This window comes from Anolis sagrei, chromosome 2, assembly GCF_037176765.1.
Source record: "Anolis sagrei isolate rAnoSag1 chromosome 2, rAnoSag1.mat, whole genome shotgun sequence".
In the NCBI taxonomy this organism is placed as follows: domain Eukaryota; kingdom Metazoa; phylum Chordata; class Lepidosauria; order Squamata; family Dactyloidae; genus Anolis; species Anolis sagrei.
The window spans coordinates 230,176,829-230,195,783 of record NC_090022.1 but is presented as its reverse complement, the minus strand read 5'-3'; the positions used below and the strand labels follow the sequence as shown (position 1 = coordinate 230,195,783).

The window sequence follows — 18,955 nt, the reverse complement described above, 5'->3', positions numbered from 1 at the left end:
GAACTGCCTTTGGCCTTGATTCGCTATAAGAAAACATGGAAAGTGGTGCTTTAGATTTACTTGTCAACTCAGTTAACAAAATCTTGTAAATTGTTCTAATAACACAAGGAGTAACTTAGCAACTATGTAGTCTCACACTTCCTCTTCTTGGAAATTCCCTTTTTACAATAATGCCGCCAAATGTCAATTATAAAAAGAAGTTTATTTATGAACAAGGAGGGGAAAATTAAAGAAAAGTAGAAGGGATGAAATCATAGGCACAGACCTGTAAGCATAATAATCAACTCAGTTACATGTTATCTTCCACAACAGAATCTTGGTATGTGCCCACACTGTAGAATTAATGCAGTTTGAAGTCACTTTAACTGCCATGGCTCAATGGTATGGAATCATGGGAGTTGCAGTTTGGCAAAGCACCAACTCTTTTTGGCAGAAAAGGCTAATAAATGTGGAAAATTACAACTCCCAGGATTTAATAGTATCAAGCTATGGCAGTTAAAGTGGTGTAAAACTGCATTAATTTCACAGTGTAGATGCATACTTGGTTTTCAAAACATGCATGGAGCTCATTGCAGAGAAGGCAACATGAAGGTATCTTTCAACTCTTGACCTGGGTAGTTTCCAGAGGACAAAATAGGAAAATGAACACGGGTATTTAGGCATTCATTCATTGTGTTTCACCTTACAGCAACACCAGAGGCAGTCAAAGTGGCCAACTTCTGGTCAAAGGAAATTTAGCATTATGCCAAGTTTTTAACATTGTTGTAATTATCCTATACATTATAACTGTATTCTCAATTCGCTTCTGACACGATAGTGTTTCTAAAGAAGTCTATGAAAGAATGCATATCTAAAAACAGAGAAACAGAGCGTGAAAACACTTTCCATCCTACTCTTAATGACCAGTGATGCCTACTACATGATTCTCTAGAAAAGACTATAATGCTTGGCATAGTAGAAGACACTAGGGAATGATGAAGCTAGCATTTAAGATGGACAGACTCAATGAAGTTAGCCACAGTCCTGAATCCACACCTGAATGGGGCTGTTGACTCAAGAGTCTCTCATTCATGGAGTCATCATAAGCTGAAGTCGATTTGAGTGAAGGGGGGTAGGTATCCTATATTATTTTTTACCTTACTCTCTGAAGAAAATAAATAATCTCCAACAATTTTAGTCTAAATATAATCAGCCAGATAGATGGGGAAAAAACCCTTGTACTGAATGAGGTCTGGAATATTTTTTGACATCTTGGTAATTCCCAAATATTTCAGTGGATAAAATTCCCCCATGTACACAGGAGTGTTTGTATGAAGAATGAGGATATTAAAACTAGTCATGTACTCAGAGCATGAAAGTACATGTTCACATGGGACTGAACACCTGTCCTGAAGAGCTGACAGATCTCCTTTTAATGAAAAAGAAAGCAAAGAAACCAGGTAAAACAAAACAAAACACCTCTGTTATTCCCAACTAAAAACATAATAAACCTTGTTATCAATTCAACAAATCAAGAGATGGACAAAAAAATTGCACAAATTATATCTGTATTGATTTTGTAGGGTAATCTTCTCCTCCATAAATGAATGTCCATGATGTCTCTCAAGGACTGTTCTTTGTGCCAGTCACCCTTGTAGAAAATCAGAATATAACTCCTGGATTCTGCAATAGTCCTGGCAAGTATTTTTTTTCACACATTCACTGCTTCCACACTACAGTTCTACTGCAACAGTATCAGGGTGGTAGTGTTAGGAGATAGCTTATTATATGCAGTGCACACACCTCCACATTTTTACACAGACAAATGCCAGCTGTTTATCAGTGGTGTGTTGAAACTGCTCAAGAGACACAATCCACATTTCTTGAAAGGTTGCCACCTCTTCAGTGACTCTACTTATCATTCTTGCTTCCTTGTTGAACCTCAAGTACTTATGAAAACACAAAATTTCTTCAGGCTCTTTGCTGCTCTGAAAACTCAATGTTCTGAGAGGGGTTGCTCCTCCAAAGCTTCACGTTGTCCCCAAAACACCCTCAAAAGAAAGGAAGGCAAAAGTCTTCAGCTCAGTGATATCAAGAGGAACGTGCAGTTTGCTTTTTGATAGGTTTCCTAAACAAGGTTTTGGATTGGGTGTGGTGGAATGAGAGGAGAACTGAACTTCTTGGAAGTTTCTGGATATATAACTCTCCCATTTTTGATATCTATGTACACACAGACGCTATTCTAAAATAAATATGAGTGGCTCACCCCAATGTAAAAGGCTTGTTGTGATTTTACTTAGTGTTATTTATTTATTTAAAACATTTATATTCTGCCCTTCTCACCCCAAAGGGGACTCATGGCGGAGCATGACATACAAATGGTAACATTCGATGCCGGGACATGAATTCATTATATGCATACACAAACATTAAAACATTTGTGTCAACATTAAAATACACTGTTTAAAACCATCTTGATCCTCTGTGTCTAATCTAATTGGCCTGGTAAGGTTTCCTATCACTGCTTTATTGCACTGTCCCGAAAACTTGGTCCCACAGCCAAGTTTTTACCATCCTTTGGAAGGACAGCTTCTTCAATAGCTTCATAAAGAATGGTTCAAAGCTGGCTTGTTTTAACAAGCCATATCTAAAACTAACCAACAAAATGCAGTTAATTATAGACATAAAAAATTCTGACCTCACCATAACAGAGAAGAGAGAAAGCATCCCAATCTTGCTACAGATAATTCTTGCAATGTTTTACCATTATTTAACATTACATCCAAATGAAAGCAGTGGTTCAATATTATTAAACCCAAAGTGTACAATCTAGTCATCTGTTTTCATTTTCCATCTGGTCAGAACTCCCACTTCTATGATGTTCAGGATGCAAAGCAACGGTCATAATTTTTGGATGGAACAACTCATATTCATCTAATTGCCACATCAAGCCAAAGCTAAGATTCCTTAACTGTGGTTCAATGGGTTCTCTCTACTGAGTAAATAGCTGCATTCTAATATCAAGGTAAACTAAGAAAATAAGCCTTAGGGTCCTCAATTCCCTCTTCACATCTGTTCTGTTGAGACCATGATAAGATTGGATTGATTCAATTTCCATTTAATTGAAATTTAGTGTGACATCTGAACCTTACACTGTGGTGATTCCCAATTGTGGTTAATTGAAATAAGCCAGGCTAATAAATTATGGTTGGAAATTTTCTATGGTTAAATGATATATCTGTCAGTATGTAATGTTATATGGTATGACAATTTTTACAGTTTAAACTGTGAGATCCCAAAAATGCATAGGTTAAAACATAGTAAAGGTAAAGGTTTTCCCCTGATATTAAGTCCAGTCGTGTCCGACTAATCTGAAGAACCAGCCTTGTCCGTAGACACCTCCAAGGTCATATGGCCAGCATGACTGCATGCAGTTACCTTCCCACAGAAGTGGTATCTATTGATCTAGTCACATTTGCATGTTTTTAAACTGCTAGGTTGGCAGAAGCTGGGGCTGACAGTGGAAGTTCACGCCGCACCCCGGATTCGAACCTGCAACCTTTTGGTCAACAAGTTTAGCAGCTCAGTGGTTTAACCTACTGCACTACCAGGGGCTCTTAAAACATAGAGATGTGTAATTTTGTTAGTGTTACTTTTGGAGTTTCTTGTGCTGACCGGATAAAGAAGCTCTGATAAAAAAAAGAATGTGCTTCTTGCAGTGTGCCAAAATGTGGGCAGACATGATTGAAGGTAGTCTTGTATATTTGTGTAAATAATGAAAAAATGCCGCTTTTGGTGAAAGCTGAATTAAGAAGTCTGGTGTTTTTACCACTTTGTGCCTTCAAGTAGAAACTTGGAATGTAAAAGCAGCTGAGATAAGGAAGGTGATTTATCTCAATTTCTCAACAATATATCTTGATATAACACTAGTAAAAAACAAAAGCAAATGCTTCCAGTTTTCCGATCTTCCTCTTAGAGAGAAAGGGTTGCATGCTAATCAAAAGTTGGCCTTGGGTTGCTTTAGCCATGGTGACTAGAGTTTATTGTTTCGTTCAAAATACAACACTGTCAGGGTGACAGGAAGTAACCAGCACCACTGAACACTTAAACAGTCTACTTTTGAGAATAATATTAAGGGCACTAGTGGAGGTAAGTCCTTTTTTTGGTCGATGTTGCCAAATAGGCACCGCATATACTACACTGTGGGTTTGAAATTTTCCCAAGCATTTAGCTCAAAATAAGCACCCACTTCAAACATGATCTTACTTCATAAGCCTCTTATTTACCACTCACTGTATTATAATAAACAGAGCTTACAGCCAGAGCTAACAGTCAGCTGAAAGGTGCATGGCTACAAGTCCTTTATTCCACTGAAGTTGAAAATTCCACAAGCACTTTCAGCACGAAACATACCAAAGCAGGACTCCAATAGCTTCAACTCCCAAGTGTTTATTCTGTAAGATAAAATCACACTCTTGGATCTAGCTACTGGAACCCAACTATGCAGGTACAAATCCGGCTAAGATAAGAATCTTAAAGTACTATCAATTTCAACCAGACATTTCAGTGACAAATAAATACCTTAAAACACTTTACAGAGATTTTGTTTTAAACTTCATTCACATCAATATAGATTACATATTAAAGCGGCAATGTGAATTTTGCAACACAATACAGCAAATTTAAGATAAATAAGAAAAAACCTTGGGCTTACTGTTTAAAAGAACAGTATTCTGAATTTTGATCAATTCCCTTTGATCTGCAAAGCTAGTCTTGCTTTCCATCGCAAGGCTGTCATAAGTCTGAGGAGAAAGAACATCTCCCTCAGCTTTCAATTTAACTTTATGTGCTCCTACACTGTAGTACCGATGCAGTTTGACAGCTCTTCGACTGCCATAGCTCAATGCTATCAAACTATGGGAGTTGTAGTTTGTTGAGGCAAACTACTAGGCCATATTAGTGGGCTCACCAACATCTGGTGAACCACAGATATCAGTGACAGAGTGAAGGGATGTGTGTCAGCTCCACTGGTTGCCAATTTGTTACCGAGCACAATTCAAAGTGCTGGCTTTAGCCTATAAAGCCCTAAACGATTCCAGCCCAGCTTACCTGTCCGAACGTATCTCCTCCTATAAACCTTCTTGGAGCTTAAGATCGTCTGGAGTGGCTCTGCTCTTGATCCCGCCTGCCTTTCAAGTTCGACTGGCAGAGATGAAGCACAGGGCCTTCTCAGTGGTGGCCCCCTGGCTATGGAACTCCCTCCCCAGGAACATTAGATTAGCCCCCTCCCTCCTGACTTTCCCCCAAAAAGTAAAGATGTGGCTCTTTGAGCAAGCTTTTGAGAATGCAGTAAAATAGATAACACGGAACTATGAATGATGAACATGGAATGGTCAGACAATGTTCCTGGATAATGTTTTTAACAAGATGACACCGATGATTATATGCTTCAACGGTTTTTATTTATATTTTATATTGTAATGTTGATTGTTTTAATGGCACTTTTATGAATGCCTGACATCGAATTGTGCCAATCTGTAACCCGTTTTGAGTTGCCGTATGGCTGAGAAAGGCGGACTATAAATATTGTAAATAAATAAATAAATAAATATTGTTATACAGGGTTAGTCAAAATGCATAGGCCAATAAGCCATTCAATTGAATGGCTTATTGGCCTATGCATTTTGACTAACCCTGTATATAATTGTATAAGTAGACTGAAAGCCAAAACCAACATCACAACATCTTTTATAGAACTCCAATATGCTGATGCTAACAGCATATTGGAGTTCTATATGCTGTTATCATCACATTCAGAAGATGACCTACATCTTCTGAATGTGCACATTCAGAAGATGACCTACAAGCCACTCTAAACAGCTTTGCAGAAGCATTCGAGATGCTCAGCCTCTCACTAAACATTGAGAAAACCAAAGTGCTCTTCCAGTGGGCACCAGCTAATCCCTCTACAATGCCAGAAATACAGCTTAATGGTGCAACATTAGAAAGTGTTGACCATTTCCACTACCTTGGCAACCACCTCTCTACAAAAGTCAACATTGACACTGAAATACAACACCGCCTGAGCTCTGTGAGTGCAGCATTTTTCTGAATGAAGCAGAGTGTTTGAGGATTGGGACATCTGTAGGGATAACAAGGTGCTTGTTTATAAAGCTATTGTTCGCCCGCCTCCCCAACCCTGTTATACGCCTGTGAAATGTGGGCTGTCTACAAACGTCACACTCAACTCCTGGAATTATTCCATCAGTGTTGCCTCCGAAAAATCTTGCAAGTCTCTGGGGAAAACAGGCGGACAAATGTCAGCACGCTGGAATAAGCAAAGACCACCAGCACTGAAGAGATGCTCCTATGCCATCACCTTCATGGGACTAGCCACTTTGTCCGAATGCACGATCACCACCGGCCAAAACAGTTACTATACTCCCAATTCAAGAATGGAAAATGGAATATTGGTGGACAGGGAAAGATTTAAAGATGGGCTTAAAGCCAACCTTAAAAACTGTAGCATAGACACAAATAACTGAAAAGCTCTGGCCCTTGATGTCTCTAGTTGGAGGTCAGCTGTGACCAGCAGTGCTGTGGAAATTGAAGAGGCACGAATGGAGGGTGAAAGGAAGAAACATGCCAAGAGGAAGGCGCATCAAGCCAACCCTGACTGGGACCACCTTCCACCTGGAAACCGATGCCTTCACTATGGAAGAACATGCAGATCCAAGAATAGGCCTTCACAGTCACCTATAGACCCAGTACCGAGACACTATACTTAGAAAGCCATCATACACAGACAATGAGGGATCGCCTAAGTAAAGAGTTTAAGCTTTATCTGCATGCATGAAAAAAAAAGATTTCACAGGATTTCATAGTTTCTCAACTCCAAAATAGGTATATTTTTCTACAAAAAATTCTTGAACACACACACAATTCATTCAGTGATCATATCACACAAATCTTGCACAGCTTGACCAGTTGTCTTGTGGCTTAGCTTGTTTCTGAAAGTATCTGCTTTTCATGTAAGTTATTTTCTAGATACGTATCAGGATTAGAGATTCAAAGCCACTTAATAGGAGGACTTCTTCAACTTAAGCAAGACTGCCTTTGATGTTTCTGAAAAACTAAGCCACCTTTATGGAGATTAAGTGTTTTGATCAGAAGCAATAAAACTCTCAGAAGAATGCAGCACTGTGGCAACCAGCTAACAAAGTCCTTGAAACAACAGAGTATAATAAGGAACTGCAGACTGGTGTATTTAAAATGCACAGTCACATTGCTAGTAACCACAAGAGAACAAAACAGGAGGAAAAGGCTTAGGGTTGTTTCTATTTCATAACCATTTCCAGTCCAAATGGAACTGAAATCTGCTTTGGCCTTATGAAACTGCATAGCAAGCGGATTGCTTCCAACATCTGTTTAAGAGATAAGCAAGAGAGCACTAATCTTACTTTAAGTTTGGTATTTAAAAGAGATAATGTGTGAAGAAAATATTTGACACTCCAATCTCATAATCTACCGGAAGTCAAAACAGTTTCAATAGACCGTATCTTTCAAGATTGCACCGATAAGGCCTGATTCAATTACCGTTAGTTACTGAAAAGCTAAAATATGCTGGTATAACTCCACATTGTAAGCTTTTTATCTATCTGTGTATCTAATGCATTGAGACTCACCGATTTAACCTGGTTGTCTATATTTAGTCTTTGCTCACAGCACTGTGGTTTCAAATACCAAGACACTCTTCCCATCAACTAAATACAAATGACCTCAATATCCATGGGTAATATATTCCTAGACGGACTGCTGTTACCTGAGACTGTGGATATGACCAGATGCCATTAAATGACCTGACATCCAATCTCAGTATACCACAGAGTTACATTGGATGACTTATGGGATTCCTAGAGAGGTATTTTTCAAAGGACCTAACAAATTCCTAGATACACTTTTCCTGGATGCAGGTACATGAAACATCAGATAGAGTCCCACAGTTACAGAAGTCTTGCTGTGCTTCCCCCCTCACTTGTGTCCCATTGGGGAAAAGGTTGATATAAATGACTAAAAGTAAAGGTAAAGGTTTCCCCTTGACATTAAGTCTAGTCAAGTCCAACTCTGGGGCGTGGTGCTTATCTCAATTTCTAAGCTGAAGAGCCGGCGTTGTCCGTAGACACCTCCAAGATCATGTGGCTGGCATGACTCTATGGAACGCCGTTACCTTCCTGCTGGAACAGTACCTATAGTTCTAATCACATTTTAATGTTTTGAACTGCTAGGTTGGCAGAAGCTGGGGCTAACAATGGGAACTCACTCCATCCTGTGGATTCAAACTGCCAACCTTCTGGTCAGCAAGTTCTGCAACTTAGTGGTTTAACCTGCTGTGCCATCATGGCTTCTCTATAAATGACTACAATAGATAAATAAATGACTGAATAAAGTTAGGTCCCAAACTTCTGAGATCTTTTAGATTGCATTAAACTAGATGGGCAAGTTATCTGATGTAGCACAAGATACTCTTTAGACAGTTTCCTAAAATGGCACATACAGGTTGAGCATCCCTTATCTGAACTCCTTAGGACCAGCTCTGTTCCACACTGCAGAATGTTTAGATTTCGGAAATCTTGCATATACACAGTGAGGTATCTTGGAGATGGGGTCCACATCTAAACACAAAATTCCATTATGTCCCATACACACCTTATATACAGAGCCTGAAGGCAATTTTATACTCAGCATTTTATATAATCTTGTACATGAACAATCAGAATTCTAAAAATGCCCCTATTTCACTGTCTCGTGTGAACAATTTTGGGGTACAAAAGATATTCAACCTATATTATGAACCATGCAAATTAATATATACAGATTTCAACAGGATCTCACTAACTTGTTTGCTACATCACATTCCCCCCTGAATATAAGATTTCTGTTAACCATTAGTAATGTCTTTGGAGTAAACTCAAAAGGAAAAATCAGCAGCAATGTGCTAGGAGGAAGCATTATTTTGAAACAACAATTTTGCCATATAATAATAAATAATATAATGGTTGAACTGTTGCATTAGGTTCAAGTGCAACACCATAACCTGGTGAAGAACCATGAAAACTAAGGCCCCTTCCACACCGCCCCTATATCCGAGGATCTGATCCCAGATTATCTTCTTATCCCAGAATATCTGGAAGTGAGGACTCATATAAGTTTATATCAGATAATATGGGATCAGATCCCAGGATATAGGGCAGTGAAAGGGCCTGAGTGACCTTCAGCTATTTATTATCTCTCCGTATGATCTACATCACAGGGTTGTTTGTGGAGGATAAAATGGGAAAGAGAAAAGCCAGGTTTCATGTTCTGAGCTCATTCAAAAAGAAAAAAAACCCTGAGTGAATCTAGCATTCTGGATTCTTCTATTACTCAGAAGTATTTTGAAAGATTATTTCTTAAACATGTTTAACAAAACATCAGAATTAATTATGATCTGTGTTCTAAATTAGTATTTATTTCTATAACTCCAAGTGACAATGTCAAACCCTTAAGAATCAACACCGAAGTAATCTGCGCTGAAGAAATCAAACAGTTCTGTGGTATGACGGAATTATAATGTTTAGATTTAAATTGAATGATAGGAAATCTATCAGTTTGCCATAAAATTATAATATCCCCTCTAGAAAGAAATACAAAAGCAAGTCAAATGTTAAGTCATTATTCAGTTCTGGTTTTCTGCTTATGCTCTGAAGCTACAGATCTTCCTGTAGCTAAACTTCTTTCATAACAACAACAACAACAACAACATCTTTATTTATACCCCGCCACCATTAGTATAAATCACATATAAACAATAACATGCAAGGATTAAAAAACCTATGGCTGGGCCAAATGTAATAGTTTAAAATTTAAAAAAATAAACGCTAGGCATGAACAGAGATAGGATGTATCTGGTAAGAGGTTTTAAAAGAAATAAAGGGAGAGCAACCCAACGAGTAGTTAAAGTGCTTCACAGAATATTCTAACTAAACCATGCCCCCCCATACACACATTTATAAGTCTAGAAATTTTAGTCAAACAGTCAACCTCAAAAATCTTGATCCAAGTTGAATATTGTACGTTAACTCTTATCAAAAAAGGAACACAGAAATGCTGGACCACTCTAACAACCACCATATCAGACTACACAGAGAAGCCATTGAAATCCACAAGCATGTGGACAATGTCAACAGAGAGGAGGAAACCATGAAAATGAACAAAATCTGGCTACCAGTATTAAAAAAAAAACCCTCTAAAATCAGGACAATAAATAAAAAAGTAACACTCAAAAAAGGAGGCATTCCAGACAGGAAACAATCAGGGCCAACTAACATCTCTCAACAAAAAAAATTCCCCAGGCAGGAAGCAGGCAGGCTTTGAAGTTACCAGGCTATTCAATGCTAATCAAGGTGGCCAATTCCAACATTCACATTTGCCTCAAGCAGACAAAGAGTTCTTTCTCCCACACTGGATATTCCACAGATATATAAACCCCACTTGCCTAGTTTCCAACAGACCTCATAACCACTCAGGATGCCTGCCATAGATGTGGATGAAACATCAGGAGAGAATGCTTCTGAAACATGGTGATACAGCCTGGAAAACTCACAATAACCCAAAAAAGGAACTACCAAGAACTTCGTCCATCCCCAGAATAACTTAAAAGAAGCACTAGCCCCTACTCCTCTTCATTTTGGTGCTATTCTGGCCTTTTTAAATGTCTGATCAGGAAAATGGCAGCAATGGCCAGATGTGGCTGCTCCTCTGAAGTGGCATGGTTGCTTTCCCCCTCCACAGAATTATGAGCAACTTATCTATCTCCGATCCTGTCCTCATCTTATATATGAGGTTGACTTATCCATTGAGTATGTATGGTATATTCAGCTTAGAATACCTACAGAAAACACATTTTTCCCAAAGTAAGTTGACATTGCCATATTTTTATGAAACAACTTTCAAGATGTACAGATATCAAAAGTAAATTGAAAGGGAACATTACCGAAATCAGGCAGAAGCCATACCTACACAAAGAATGAGTCAATCTGAACCCAGTTTCAAATTTCCATTCATCCCACCTTAGTCAAACCACTAGGGATACATTAATGCTATTTTTTGCTTTCTGCATGTAAGTTTCACTGTTGAGTTCCAATTTTTGCTATGATTGGCCAGAATATCTCTATTGACAAAATACAGTTAATGCAAACACAAATTTCAATGTAGAAAAACACCTCAAACCATGATTCTAAAATCACTATCTGATTTTCTATTTAGAATTATTGTGAAAACAGGCAAAATGATAGAATATTGAGGAAAGCAATGCAGACTGTACAGAGATGCCAATGAAATCCACAAGAATGGGGACAATTTCAATAGAAAGGAGGAAAATATGAAAATGTATGGCTACCAGTATTAAAAAAATTAGAAAATCAGAACAGTAAACAAAGAACAACACTCAGAAAACAAGGTAATTTCAGGCAAGAAACAATCAGGGCCAGCTAACACCTCCCAACAAAGGATTCCCCAGGCAGGAAGCAGCTAAGCTTTGAAGCTGCAAGGCGATTCAATGCTAATCAAGGTTGCTAATTGCAACATTCACACTTGCCTCAAACAAACATGAGTTCTTTCTCCCACCCTTGACATTCCACAGAACTTACAACCTCTGAGGATGCCTGCCATAGATGTGGGCGAAGCATCAGGAGAGAATGCTTCTGGAACATGGCCATACAGTTTGAAAAACTCACAGCAACCTAGTGATTCCAGCTATGAAAGCCTTTGACAACACAATACGGATATATGCAGCAATCATTTATCTCAAATATCAAAAACCCTGAGTTTTAAAATACAGGAAACAAACACACTGCAGACTATGAAGCACGCACTTCATTTAGGAATTAAACAGAGATTGAAAAGCAAAAAGAAGCTATAATCACTAGTCAATGGTCTGGGTTTTCCATCACAAAGCTGTGGCACAGACACAGGATTCTGTAGTATTCAACTAACAAGCTTTATGAAGGCTGTGTTAAACCTACACTGCTTAATGACTATAAATCTCTTGATCTGACATTTGGCTGGACAGAATAATTGAACTCTGATACTTCTGAAAGAGTCTGATCTTCATTTGAGTGAAATATATATATCAGAAATGATCTTCATTCATAGAGAATTCTTTCTAGAATTCAATTGTTAGTTGAACAAATTATTAATCCTAAATTTGCAATCTCAACCTACACCAACAATTTGCTATTGCTGCTGTTAGAACTTAGTGCATAAATAAGAAACAACCACCCATGCAAACCACGCTTATAATAAGTTACTCACAGCATGAAACAGACAATAGGGTCAATTATAATGATCCCCAACACAATGCTTCGCAAGCCTTTAAAACACCAAACTGCATTAGGTTGTAATTACCTATCTATGGCAAATGAGAAAGGGACCTACCTAGAAATCACTTAACAGTAGTGGCAGTAATATTCAATACCCAACCATAATGAACATCAGATATAATATAGCACATATTACTTCTGGCCTAGACAATACAGAACATTCCTTGAACTTCTCTACATATGTACCTCATTGGAGCAGGCTAACAATAAAGACATTGTGTTGTCTGAAGGCTTTCATGGCTGGAATCACTGGTTTGCTGTGGTTTTCAAAGCTGTATGTCCATGTTCCAGAAGCATTCTCTCCAGACATTTCACCCACATCTATGGCAGGCATCCTTATAGGTTGTGAGGTGTGTTGCAAACTAGGCAAGTGGGGTTTATATATCTGTGGAAAGTCCAGGGTGGGAGAAAGAACTCTTGTCTGCTTGAGGCAAGTGTGAATGTTGCAACTGGCCACCTTGATTAGCATTCAAAGCCTGGCTGCTTCCTACCATGAATTCCAGACATGAATCAATCAGGGCCAGCTAACACCTCCCAACAAAGGATTCCCCCAGGCAGGAGGAGCCAGGCTTTGAAGATGCAAGGTCATTCAGTGCTAACAAATGTGGCCAATAACAAGAACAACTTTATTTTTGGATCCCTCCTCCATCTCCCCCTCACATATTTATACATGGTCCTCACCATGTCTCCTCTCAGCCTTCTCTTCTGCAGCCTAAACATGCCCAGTTCCTTAAGCCGTTCCTCATAGGGCTTGTTCTCCAGAACCTTGATCATTTTAGTCGCCCCCTTCTGGACTCATTCCATCTTAGAGTCAACATCTCCCTTCAATTGCAATGCCCAGAACTAGACACAGTGCGATTCCAGGTGTAATCTGACCAAGGCTGAATAGAGGGGTTGCATGACTTCCTTGGATCTAGACACTATAGATTGGTTTTTCATATCCATGGACCCCATATCCATGGAGTCCCGGAAACAACCTCAGTGGATACCAATGGCCCACCAATTTGTTATTTGTTTACCATCCCTAACAACATTGTCCTATAAAGACTGCACGCTTTCCTTCCGGCGAATCCCATACCTGCCAAGTTCCTCTCCAATATCATAGTGATCATCCAGGTTCTCTTGCCTGAAGACAGTCATGATAGCTGCCACTCCTCAGGATAGAAATACAATCCTCGGTCCTTGCTTTTCAACTCATCCTCACTGTGTTTTGGGAAGGATTTCCCAGCACTTCAGGCAGAGCTGCAAAAAGAAGAGACAGGCAGAAGGTGAATTTAAATGCCACTGTTTGCAAGAGGGGCGTGGTGGTGTCACTATGTCTAGCACACACACACACAGCCCAAACGTCAAAACAGACCCACAATGCCGGATGTTAATGGATTCCCTTTGAGGCTGAGTGGCAAATCAATGGGCTGCTAAACTTCACTCTAGGATAGTGTTTCTCAACCTGGGGGTCACAAGGGGGTGTCAGAGGGGTCACCAAAGACCATCAGAAAACACAGTATTTTCTGTTGGTCATGGCAGTTCTGTGTGGAAAATTTGGCTCAATTCTATTATTGGTGGGGTTCAGAATGCGCTTTGATTGTAGGTGAACTATAAATCCCAGCAATGACAACTCCCAAATGCCAAGGCCTTTTCCCCTCAAACTTCGCCAGAGTTCACATTTGGGAGTATTGTGTATTTGTGCCAAAATTGGTCCAGATCCATCATTGTGTAAGTCCACAGAGCTCTCGGGATATAGGTGAACTACAACTCCAAAACTCAAGGTCAATGCCCACCAAACCCTTCCAGGATTTTCTATTGCTCATGGGAGTTCTGTGTGCCAAGTTTGGTTCAATTCCATCATTGATGGAATTCAAAATGCTCTTTGATTGCAGGCAAACTATAAATCCCAGCAACTACAACTCCCAAATGACACCACCAAACCCTTCCAGTATTTTCTGTTGATCATGGGAGTTCTGCGTGCAAAGTTTGGTTCAATTCCATCGTTGGTGGAGTTCAAAATGCTTTTTGATTGTAGGTGAACTATAAAACCCAGCAACTACAACTCCCAAATGACGAAATCAATCCCCCACCCAAGCCCACCAGTATTCAAATTTGGGCGTATTGGGTATTTGTGCCAAATTTGGTCCAGTGAATGAAAATGCATCCTGCACATCAGATCTTTACATGACGATTCATAACAGTAGCAAAATGACAGTGATGAAGTAGCAACGAAAATAATGTTATGATTGGGATGTCACCACAACATGAGGAACATTATGAAGGGGTCGAGGCACTGAGAAGCACTGCTCTAGGACCAGGCTGCTCATTTGGGCGGCGTAAAAGGGAAAGGCTCTGTGTGTGTGTGTGTGTGTCCCCTCCTCAAAAGCCGGGCTCTGGATTGGAAAGCCCACCAGCTGGAAAGGGAGAAGGAGAAGGACTCGGGGCCTGTCCAAGACCAAGGGGAGGCGAAGAGGCCCTCCTGAACTCCAAGGGGAGCTCTCATTCTCTCATTCTCTCTCTCCCTTTCTCCTCCGCCGTGAATGGCCTCACCTTTCCCGGCGCCTCCATGGCTTCCCCCGTTTGCAGGAAGGCACATTCCTCCGCGGCTCCCCCTCCGTTTCCCGGCCAACTCGGACGTGCGACCAGGAGGAGCCGCCGCTGCTCCTCCCGCCCTTGCCACCCCGAGGAAAGCAGCGGGGAAAAGAACAAACCCGGCTCGCCTCTCGGCTCAAGGAACGGCGGCGAGAGAAAGAGCAGGCATCCTCGGCCAACCTGAGGCGTGCGTAAAAGGAGGACGGGGGGGGGGGGAGGCTCCTTCTTCCTCCCCCTTCGCCTTCGCAAGGCCCTCCCCTCCCCTCCCCTGGCGGAAAAGGGGGAGACTGGCGCCCGGCTAAGCCCCCCGAAAGAGGGGGAAGGGAGAGGAGCCCTCTTTCCCCCACCCAGCCCTTTGAAAGGCGGTGGTGCTGCAAGGGGCGGAGAGGGAGTCGCCGTGCACGCAGCCCCGCTTGGCCCTCCTTCCTCGCTTTGGGGCGGCCCCAGGAGCGGCAGGGGAGGGGAAGAAACCCGCCCCTTCTCTCCGCCCCCTTCCCTCTCCCTTCCTGCCTCCCTTCCAGGGACCGGAGCTCGCCCCAATCCCCACCGTTTCCCCTGTTTTGGTCGCCACTCACCGGCCTCCGCTCCCTCTCCAAGCGCCCTTTGCGCTCCAGAACTGAGCAATTGAGAAGAGGAGGAGGAGGAGGAAGAGGACCCCGGGCCCGCGGCCAATAGGGAAGCAGCCGCCTTCTCAGTCCTCCTCCTCCTCCTCCTCCTTCTTCCCCTGACCTGCCCACGACAGGAGGGGAGGAGGGAGGGGACAAGGCCAGAGTTGGGCTCGGTGCGCACGCATTCTCACGCCCCGCCGTGCCACAGGTTGGCTGGCACCGAGCGCCTTGCTCCCCTCCCACTGGCACCGGAGGAGAGGCGGCCAGGATGGATGCCTGCCGCCCTTCTCGGGTTGCCGTGACAGGCAGACCCCAGGGCTCCGGGGCTCTAGTGCCACGCAGCAAGGCCCCTCGAGGCGAGCCTTGCCTTGGCAGAAGAAGCAAAGTTGGTATGGCCGTGTTGGAAACAAGCTCTGGGGATGAAGACACTGCAGAATTGGGTCGCGGTCAGTTTTCCGGGCTGTCTGGACATGCTCCAGAAGCATTCTCTCCTGACGTTTCGCCCACATCTATGGCAGGCACCCTCAGAGGTTGTGAGATCTGTTGGAAACTAGGCGAGTGAGGTTTATTTATCCGCGGAATGTCCAGCGTGGGAGAAAGAACTCTTGTCTGCTTGAGGCAAGTGTGAATGTTGCAATTGGCCACCTTCATTAGCATTCAATAGACTTGCAGCTTCAAGGTCTGGTTGCTTCCTGCCTCGGTGCTTTCTCCAGGGTGGAAGAAAGAACTCTTTGTGTTGTTGTAGGTTTTTTCAGGCTATATGAGTGACCGCATCTATGAACTGCATCTATGAACCCACACGTTCACTTCGGTCATCTGGTGAGGCCCTGCTCATAATTCCGCCTACGTCACAAGCGCGGCTGGTGGGGACTCGAGACAGGGCCTTTTCTGTGGTGGCCCCCCGACTCTGGAACACCCTCCCAAAAGATCTTAGACAGGCCCCTACATTGGCAGTCTTTAGAAAGAACTTGAAGACCTGGCTGTTCCGATGTGCCTTTCCAGAATAGGAAATCTCCAATAACAAGTCCTCAAAGCACTTTTAGTAGAATTAAGATTATTGCACACCATACACTGCACTTGCCCTATAATCCTCGTACACCACCTGCCACATCAGCACTTTTAATCCTGTACCCATTACTCTGGCCCAGCCCAGTTTTTATTGTGTCTTGATATACTGTCTATTGCATTCGTTAATATTGCTTTAACTGTTTTTAATTTTGCTTTTGGTGTTATATTGTTTGTGTTGTGTTTTGTGGCCTTGGCCTTTGTAAGCCGCATCGAGTCCTTCGGGAGATGCTAGCGGGGTACAAATAAAGTTAATAATAATAATAATAATAATAATAATAATAATATGGCCATGTTCTAGAGGCATTTTCTCCTGACGTTTCGCCTGCATCTATGGCAAGCATCCTCAGAGGTAGTGAGGTCTGTTGGAACTAGGAAAAAGGGTTTATATATCTGTGGAATGACCAGGGTGGGACAAAGGACTCTTGTCTGTTGGAGCTAGGTGTGAATGTTTCAACTGACCACCTTGATTAGCATTTGATGGCCTGGCACTGCCTGGAGCAATCTTTTGTTGAAAGAACTCCTGTCTGCTTGAGGCAAGTGTGAATGCTGCAACTGGCCATCTTCATTAGCATTGAATGGCCTCTCAAATTCAAAGCCTGGCTGCTTCCTACCATGAATTCCAGACATGAATCAATCAGGGCCAGCTAACACCTCCCAACAAAGGATTCCCCCAGGCAGGAAGGAGCCAGGCTTTGAAGGTGCAAAGTCATTCAATGCTAACAAAGGTGGCCAATAACAACAACTTTATTTTTGTATCCCTCCTCCATCTCCCCGAAGGGACTCAGGGTGGCTTACATTCACACTTGCCTCAAGCAGACAAGAGTTCTTTCTCGCATCCTGATCATTCCACAGATATATAAACCCCATTTGCCTAGTTTCCAACAGATCTCACAACCTTTGAGGATGCCTGCCATAGATGTGGCCAAAACGTCAGGAGAGATTGCTTCTGGAATATGACCATACAGCCCAGAAAACTCACAGCAACTCAATAAAGGCATTAAATCCTACAGACTTTCTTTCCATGTCTCTTCTCTGCAAAAGCATCACTGGAATCTTTGCCAACCTATCTCCATTCTATACAGTTGCCTCTCTATATCCTCGCAAATGGCCTCGCAAATTCAAAGCCTGGCTGCTTACTACCTTTAATTCCAGACATGAATCAATCAAGGCCAGCTGACACCTCCTTACAGCTGAGGCGGAAGAGGAAAATGAAAGGCCCCAAGGTTGTTAGGAATGGTGGGTGTTGAAGTCCAAAACACTTGGAGGGCCCAAGTTTTCCCAAGCCTGGTATAGAGGTGCCCTGGACCATGCTTGAACCAGAATTGGGCTATTCCCTTTCTTGTTGGCCTTCAAATTGTTTCCATCCTAAAGTGATTATGGAAAACCTATCTCAGGGTTCTTGGGAATATTTGTTCAAATGGAGTTTGTCATTGCTTTCCTCTAAGGTTAAGATAGTGTGACATCTCTAAGTTCACACAGTGGGTTTCATCAACAAAACCAAGAGTGCAGTTACATTGGAATTCATGCAGTTTGTGATCACTTGAACTGCTATGACTCAAGTGTTCTGGAATCATGGAAGCTATAGTCTTATAAGGTATTTAGTTTTTCGCTGCCAAAGAGTGTTGGTGACGTCCCAAACTACACTCTCAGAATCAGTAATGTGTTGAGACATGGCAGTTCAAGTGATATCAAACTGCATTCGGTCGACAGTGGAGATGTACCCCTGGTCTCTAGGGTTGCAGTCCAATGCTGAAACCACTAACATTTCTGTATCATGTTTCTTGTTATACAACAAAATGCAATTATTGATACTCTCTGACTAGTAAGCAAGAGGCGCTTTGCCACATAGGAGCTGCCATATTAAGAGAAATATATCTTCCAATGACTTGGTTCTGCAACAGGTGTAACATGGATGTGTTTGTTGACTGTCAACTTGTGGCATGTCCTTGAGTTTTATAAGGTTTTCTAAGCCAAGGAATACTCAGATGTGCTTTATTTATTTATTTATTTATTTATGGTATTTGTAACCTGCATTTCTCAGCCTTACAGCGACTTACAGCCTTACAGCGACTCAAGGTGATTTACAAAATTGGCAGAATCTGATGCCGTATATTCATAAAAATACAGTTGAAAACATCCAACCTAATATTATAAAAAAAACTATATAAAACCATTAAAAACACATAATTACCAGTGTTATCCTATTAAAATCATTATCCAGCAGCATTGTCTAGCCATTCCGTGTTCATTCTTCATATTTCGTAATTATTTATTTTGCTACATTTCCAAACACTTGTTGGAAAA

At 41.7% G+C, this 18,955-nt stretch overlaps 1 protein-coding gene across 2 annotated transcripts in view; it reads right to left on the bottom strand.

Annotated features, from left to right (window-relative positions):
* The window catches only part of DAPK1 (death associated protein kinase 1), a 104,167-nt gene extending 88,488 nt beyond the window's left edge, over positions 1-15,679 (bottom strand). Inside the window, exons 1-2 of one of the 2 annotated variants that reach the window (XM_060762087.2) lie at positions 15,551-15,679; positions 13,477-13,640 (exon numbers count right to left, since the gene is read on the bottom strand). In XM_060762087.2, the coding sequence (XP_060618070.2) occupies positions 13,477-13,538 (62 nt within the window). In that variant the 5' untranslated portion in view covers positions 13,539-13,640; positions 15,551-15,679. Of the gene's footprint in view, positions 1-13,476; positions 13,641-14,933; positions 15,418-15,550 lie in introns of those variants that run through there. The other variant, XM_060762086.2, reaches the window with a different exon arrangement.
* Positions 15,680-18,955: the final 3,276 nt, after the last annotated feature.